The sequence below is a fragment of the Lipotes vexillifer genome, unplaced genomic scaffold, assembly GCF_000442215.2.
Source record: "Lipotes vexillifer unplaced genomic scaffold, Lipotes_vexillifer_v1.1 scaffold517, whole genome shotgun sequence".
In the NCBI taxonomy this organism is placed as follows: Eukaryota; Metazoa; Chordata; class Mammalia; order Artiodactyla; family Lipotidae; genus Lipotes; species Lipotes vexillifer.
Genome location: NW_006786711.1, coordinates 415,946 through 424,133, shown reverse-complemented (window position 1 = coordinate 424,133; position 8,188 = coordinate 415,946). Strand labels below are relative to the sequence as shown.

Below are 8,188 nucleotides of genomic sequence, written 5' to 3'. Positions count from 1 at the left end.
AAGGAAAATATGCATAGTATAACTTCCTTTTAGTTACAAATGAATTACAATTACATATGTGTCACACTTTCCTCAAACAGTGAATATGTTTTTTTTCTTATTGGAAGTATTTTCAACTTCTGAACTTCCCTTTTTGAGATCAAATGTTGTAAAAGATGCCAACAGATTCATATAAAATTATCAATTACTAGACCTGAGACCTTAGAAATACCCACTTCAAAATTATATTGAAGCTCTAAAGCAAAATTCCAACTCATTAGAGCCTTAAAGGTAACTCACATATAAAAGAGAAAACTTTTTTATTCAAATAAATATGTTTTTAAAAACAATGCTCCTTGTGGTTATGATATAAAATATGGTTTCATATTCATAATGTGTCTTCTGTTCCTCTTGGAGCATACTGAGGAATGGTAATGTGATTTCTTTGTGACCGCTGAAGGAAAAAAAAAAGATAGTCCTTGTCTGTAAAACTTTCTTATAACGACGATTACAACAGCAACAGCAATAGGAAACCCTTATCACAAGCTATTAGAATATAGACGAGATTATATTGCAATTAGCCATGTCTACCTGATGGATTTTTCTTTCTAAGGGAAATTGTGCAAAGCATTTTATTTCAAGCCTCAAAGATTTTGATAAAAGAAGAAAAAGGAAACTGCAGTTTTTGCCACAAAAAGACAGGTGGCGTAAGCATGCAACATTTTTTTTTTTTTTTTTTTAAAGATATATAAAGTGCTTATTTTCTCTCTGAAGAAGCTCGCCTATGCTCGGGTTTGTGGCTGAGCCGGTGACGTCAGTGTGGCAGTGCAGTGTCAGGCGCGGCGGCTCCCTATAAGCCGAGGAGCTGTCCGGGTGCTGAAACGGTCCGAGCAGCTCACGCAGCGGGCCAGGAGGAACGTGCTGTGGACGTTCTCTGCCATATAAAAAAGAGGTAAGACTGCTTTTCCCTTTGATTTACTTGAAAGTTCTAAATTGCGTGTTCTCTCCTTAATTCTTAGCTAAGAAGAAAAAGACCATTTGGCAAGCTTGTATCTATAGAATAGCTGAACAGCAACCTGCTGCTCATTGGCCAATGTAAGGACACTATATATGTGTACATATATATGATTGAATCTGTGATTTATACCACTTGCTGTTAGGTATTTACTAACCATAGTGCTATTTACATAATCATGTATAAGAAGCATGACAAAGTTTAGGATATTTGTGTCAATACACATTATTAATGTAAAGTTAACCAAGCCTGATATTTTGTTTCTTTCTTTCCTTAATTTATTGTTTCTTCCCCTAAGAACCAGGTACAAGGCCAAGGATATAATTTATATGCTTAATATTCTTAACAGTAGGTTTCCAATGATTCAAAGGCTGTTAAACACGTTAGTGATAGAAGCAACCAATTTTAGAAGTAGGTTCTTTTTCCCTTTGACATTTACCTTGCAAGAGCTCAAAGTTAACTAACTATATAAAATTATTTTCTCAATTGGTATACTCTGAAAAGGCTTACATTATTATTTCCTAATTTTAGTCCTAGGAAAGTAAGATTAGAATGGGCTTCCTTGTTTATTCAGGGTGAAATATTATCTTGGGTTACATGTTGGATATGACCATGGGTTACAGAGAGATCATAATTTGGAATGTATGAGGAAAACATTGATAACTGTACAAACTATTATTATTATGCTTTGGTTGAAGGAGGTTGTGCAATATTTTGCTAAATATTTTGAATGGGACAACTGTTTCTTTTTTCTGCATCCTAAGTAGTTGAATTGCTCAAATTTGATATATCCAACTGCATTTGTTAATGCTCTAGTCCAATTTCAATAGAAAAGACAGTTTAATTTACAAGGCTTTAGTTCAAACTCTATATAAAATATTAGAGCTGTTGAAACCACCTTCACTACCTAGATGAGCTGGTACCTGGGAAAGAAATCCCTTGAGTCTTACTCAAAGACAATAACTATGTCATCCAAACTGAATCTGAATAAATGACCAAACAGTAGCTCTTGTTAGGCTGTGGTTTAAATAACTGCATTGGGTATTTTGCCCCAACTCCACAGCGAAGCCCACCTACAAGATAATGATTTTAAAGACCAGCACATAACCCATCTGTTAAAAATACTTCAGGATAATGGTCTCAAAGAAAATAAGTTCACTAAGATTCTTAAAACTACTAGTCCAAATGCCAGTGTTTAAAATTGATTTTCAAATCTAAATTAATCCTGAAATAGTATAAAGAAGAATGTATAATGTACTTTTACTCAAACCTAAGAATTTATGAATACAATTTCCTTTAGTAAACATTGATTCATAGCAAATATTTTAGAAATTTTCTCTGACATGCCTTTAAAGATTTTCCTTTCAGTAAATTAAGTAGTCAAGTTAATGGGGATCTTTTAAATAAATGTATATATTTACTAATTTTAATAATCATTTTAATAAATAAATATGTGCTAAAGAAATTTCTGTAATTACAACATTTTTTAGGTTCTAAAACCTGAGAACATTACTTAAATACCAATATAATCTAGTGAACAATGATATTTTCTACAATTGATGTCTAAGCTAGTAGATAATTGTACCTATATAACTTAGCTTTATATATCACAAAATCATAATTCAGGTAAGATATCATGAACAAACATAAAATTCTTTTACATGTACTTTATTTGTAACAAAAATTGCAACCTAAACCTATTAAAATAGGTTTAAATGCTATCAATGCCAGATGTAATACATGTAAAAACTAATCCTTTTGCTAATTCATACGTGAGACTATCAGGCCTTGGAGAAAAAAAAAAATGAATGAAAAATTTTAAGTAGGAAGAATTCAACACATTGTCTGTATTTATCTAAATTGGGAGTTTCATAGTGGTTATTTTAAGATTTTCTAACAGTATGAGTCATTTAAGATTTCATAGGTCCACACCCAAATAGACACAGACATAAGTCAAGCTGAATCTGAACACTCACAAGTTCAGAAATAGACTGGTTAAGAAAGCTTATGTTCTTTCTGTAGCATCTGTTATTATTTACTATACACTCTTGAGGGCTGAGGAAAAATATAATCATGATTGTATTTTACAAGACAGTCACAATAAAATTATTAGAAGAAATATGGAGTGCAGATATTTTAAAACAGTTTATATTTTAATACATTTACACTGAAATAAACACTGGATATCATGGATTTATTATTTTTTGTAACTCTGGCTATTGTGCTTGTGTGTCCTGACAATACCCTGTGTGTTATTACATGTCAATCAAGATGAGTAATTATAAAATGCCAGACTTCTAAATTAAATATTTTGGAATTCAATGGGTAAATAAATACTGCTTTGGGGATATTTAAAGAAAAACTTCATTAGGTTTACCTACTAGCTGAGACTTGAGAAGACCCACATTCTGGAGGTCATTAAGGTATAGACCTTCCAAAATTAATAGTATGATTTAGTGGCAGAGTGAGAACAAGTTATTTCTGAGAATGTATGTGAATGGGACTCATCCACAAGACAATTCAGTATGATTAACATTAACATGGTATATCACTTCATCATATATAGTAATGTCACTGCTGCTGTGTTTCTACAACAAATTAGATGGACAATTCAGGAACTAAATCACATGGTTTTCGATAAGGAGATAACTCTGTGTGTGTGTGTGTGTGTGTGTGTGTTTGTGTATGTGTACATGCATGTTTTAAATTAAGCCAGCTAATTTTTTGCAGTGATTTCAGAAGGAATGCTGTACAAGATAACTAAAACTCATCTTGAAAAGTCTTTATTTAACAGAAACAATGCATACTACAAAACAAACAACATATTTTATAAATTAAAAAATAAAATTTGAGAAACTTCCTATCAGTGTTTTTGCTATTATTTTAACCAAGAGAATGCCATACAAATTTGATGCAAATGGCTAACAATTTTGCTAAAGATCCCTGTGGTTATCTTGTGAGGATTGTGTAGGAAATATTTGTAGATTTTAAAAAGAGTTATCTTAAATTAATGTGGAATAATCTCTACTATGGTTTCTTTTTCCCCTCAATGGTCAATAACCTCTTTTGCTATAGCGTCTATTAGTCTGTTTCATTTGTGCTAACTCATGTTTTCTGTGCTTTAAGGAAAGCTTTCAAACATGGCAGAAGCTAAGACTCACTGGCTTGGAGCAGCCCTGTCTCTCATCTCTTTAATTTTCCTCCTCTCTGAGGCCGAAGCAGCTTCATTTCAGAGAAACAAGCTGCTTCAGAAGGAACCAGATATCAGATTGGAAAATGTCCAAAGGTTTCCCAGTCCTGAAATGATCAGGGCTTTGGAGTACATAGAAAAGCTCCGACAACAAGCTCACAAAGAAGAAAGCAGCCTAGACTACAATCCCTACCAAGGTGTCTCTGTTCCCCTTCAGCAAAAAGAAAATGGTGACTTGCCAGAAAGTTCAAGGGATTCCCTGAGTGAAGATGAGTGGATGAAGATAATACTTGAAGCTTTGAGACAGGCTGAAAATGAGCCCCAGTCTGCACCAAAAGAAAACAAGCCCTATACCTTGAATTCAGAAAAGAACTTTCCAATGGACATGCCTGCTGATTATGAGACTCAACAGTTGCCGGAGAGAAAGCTCAAGCACATAAGATTCCCTCCTACATATGAAGAGAATTCCAGGGACAACCCCTTTAAACGCACAAATGAAATAGTAGAGGAACAATATACTCCTCAAAGCCTTGCTACATTGGAATCTGTCTTCCAAGAGCTGGGGAAACTGACGGGACGAAACAACCAGAAGCGTGAGAGGGTTGATGAGGAACAAAAACTTTACACAGATGATGAAGATGATATCTACAAGGCTAATAACATTGCCTATGAAGACGTGGTTGGGGGAGAAGATTGGAACCCAGTAGAGGAAAAAATAGAGAGTCAAACCCAGGAAGAGGTAAGAGACAGCAAAGAGAATATAGAAAAAAATGAACAAATCAATGATGAAATGAAGCGTTCAGGGCAGCTGGGCCTCCAGGATGAAGATTTCCAGAAAGAAAGTAAAGACCAACTCTCAGATGATGTCTCCAAAGTAATTGCCTATCTGAAAAGGTTAGTGAATGTTGCGGGAAGTGGGAGGCCACAGAATGGGGAAAACGGGGAAAGAGCAACCAGGCTTTTTGAGAAACCACTTGATTCTCAATCTATTTATCAGCTGATTGAAATCTCAAGGAATTTACAAATACCCCCTGAAGACTTAATTGACATGCTCAAAACTGGAGAGAAGCCAAATGTATCAGTGGAACCAGAGCAGGAGCTTGAAATTCCCCTTGACCCTGAAGACATCTCAGAGGTTGACTTAGACCATCCAGATCTGTTCCAAAATAAGATGCTCTCCAAGAATGGCTACCCCAAAACACCTGGTCGTGCTGTGGCAGAGGCTCTACCAGATGGGCTCAGTGTTGAGGACATTTTAAATCTTTTAGGGATGGAAAATGCAGCAAATCAAAAGCCTCCATATTTTCCCAATCAGTATAACCGAGAGAAGGTTCTGTCAAGACTCCCCTATGGTCCTGGAAGGTCTAAAGCAAACCAACTTCCCAAAGCTGTCTGGATGCCAGATGTTGAAAACAGACAAATGGCATATGAAAAGCTGAATGACAAGGATCAAGAATTAGGAGAGTACTTGGCCAAGATGCTAGTTAAATATCCTGAGATCATGAATTCAAACCAAGTGAAGCGAGTTCCTAGTCAAGGCTCATCTGAAGATGATCTGCAGGAAGAGAACCAAATCGAGCAGGCCCTCAAAGAGCGTTTGAATCAACACAGCTCTCAGGAGACTGACAAACTGGCCTTGGTAAGCAAAAGCCTCCCTGTGGGGTCCCCGAAGAGTGACGATACCTCCAACAGACAGTACTTGGATGAAGATCTGTTAATGAAAGTGCTGGAATACCTCAACCAAGAAAAGGCAGAAAAGGGAAGGGAGCATATTGCTAAGAGAGCAATGGAAAATATGTAAGCAGCTTTCATTAATTGCCCTACGTTCACCCCTCCCACCCCAAGCAAACACCAACATTTCTCTTTAGTGTGTTGACTTCTATCTTGTTAACACTGTTATACCTTTAAATGATGTACAGGCAGGTGATTCCATTTCACTGGGGTGTCTGCTTCACTAACTCTGAGCTGTTCTCTTGTGTATGGATATGTGTAAATGTTATGACTTCTGAATAAAAATATTAATCTTATTCAAGAAAGATATCTATGATAGTGTTTAATAGTGTATCTAATGGCTGTGGCATTGTTGATGCTCACATATGACAAAGAGTGTCCTCTAATTCTCTTGAAAGTTTTTAATACTTATTGAATTATTTTGTTACTGTCTGTAGTGTTTTGTGGAGTATTGGAGCAAAAAAAAATAAAGCATTATAAATATATAGTTTTATTTATAAGGCCTTTTCTATTGTGTGTTTTGTTGTTGTTTAATAAATGTTATTTCTGGACAACTGTGGGTTATTCATTCTGGAAAACCAGAGACGGTGACTATGGAGCAAGCAGTATGGAGCTAAAAGAGAAAATCATCACCTTCCACAGTCTATCCAGGTAAGAAATAAGGAATTTAAACATATGACCATACTACACATTTGTAGAATGCAACATCCTCTAGCAGCCCACTACCTAATGCTTGCCTGTAGTTTTTCTCATATTTATGATTATGGGATAAGACTTTTGGTATCATATTTATACCTTTTACCCTTGACTTATATAAATACAAACATTTAAGTCTTCCATAACCAGCACTGAAAAAGAAGAGATGTGTACGGGGCAGTCAGAAACAGTTATAGCAATCTACTGTATTGGAAGCAACCTACCTATTCTCAGGTCACCCTGGTCCCCAGAAGACAAGGCTGCTACTCTTTTGTATGGTTTGAGAGGGGCCAAAAGATCCCCAAACTGACTGTCAGGTAAGTGAATGGCTTAGGCACAGTGGGAATACCTCAGCTGCCCTCTCTCTTGTCCACGTGTTAGAGAGAATCCTGAGCGGGCTAAGCAGTACATAATTGTTATGATGTGCGTCACTTCAGGGGTAGATGCTATCAGCATCCTGACATATCAACAGGGAATCAACAACAACAGCAGTGAGAAAATATATAGAGCAACAAAGCAACAGTGGTCGTAAAAAAAACCAAGGAAATAAATCAGAGTTACTATTTACTGAATATTTATTTTGCACCAGGCACAATACTAAACACTTTATCTCATTCAGTTTGTACTGTATCACTGTCAAGGGCCACTTATTATCACCCATTTACATCAGAAAAAGCAAAACTCAGAAAGTTTAAATAACTTCCCCCAAGTCACCCAGTATTATAAATTGCCAAAGCCTGTGTTCTTAACCACTTTGCTACACTGCCTCTCTGGGGAGGGCTGTTTCAGCTGAGGGATGGGGCATTGGATGTGAAGTGGTGGGAGGCTTATGTAGTCTCAGTATGGGTCACTGTGTGTGTCACGGGTGGGGGGGAGGGACAATCCTGGAATGATTAAAAGGCAATGAGAAGGCCCTGCACACCTTGGGGAAAACACTGAATGTAGGGTTTGTCTTGTAATTTTGCCCAGACTCTTTTCTGTCCAATTATCATACACTTTCATGGAATTCTAGAATCTGTAATCTAAGACCTTAGAGGGGAATTGTCTCTACAGTGTTTCTAATAAGTGGTTTTTACTCAAATGCCTCATGGGGCAGTACTATGAATTCAAGATTATGGAGAGATCCAGGATATTTGTGCAGCTTAAAGTCTAAGTACATATTTATATGCTATGCTTTGCAGATGTTCACATACACCACCTGCCCATTACATTTTCTCTTCGATTTTCTGTTTCATGCAGCCAGCCACTCCTAGTACCCTAAATCAGCCATGTGACTCTCTCCATGCTTGCCCTAAGCAAAATGAGACCTTGGCACATGTCCACCCAACAGAAATTTGCCTTCACTGTGGTGTGTGAATGTTCTACGGGGAGGTTAGAAAATGAGAGCAAGTTAATTGACACAACACAGCTGATGAGGCCCCAGGCTAGGATTTACACACACATCAGTGGGCTCGCACACCCTGCACTCATTCTGCTACACCATGCTGCTTTTTCTCAAAGTCTCAGTTACACTTGAAATTCCCTGATTCTCTAACAGTGACATTTCTGGCATCAGGATTGGCAGTTGGGGAAATATA

The 8,188-nt window shown here is 36.7% G+C and overlaps 1 protein-coding gene across 1 annotated transcript; it reads left to right on the top strand.

Annotated features, from left to right (window-relative positions):
• Nucleotides 1-727: 727 nt before the first annotated feature.
• SCG2 (secretogranin II) lies at nucleotides 728-6,469 on the top strand. Its single transcript, XM_007459337.1, has 2 exons — nucleotides 728-931; nucleotides 4,121-6,469. Exon 2 carries the CDS (start codon nucleotides 4,135-4,137, stop codon nucleotides 5,983-5,985), a length of 1,851 nt encoding a protein of 616 aa, XP_007459399.1. The 5' UTR covers nucleotides 728-931; nucleotides 4,121-4,134; the 3' UTR covers nucleotides 5,986-6,469.
• Nucleotides 6,470-8,188: the final 1,719 nt, after the last annotated feature.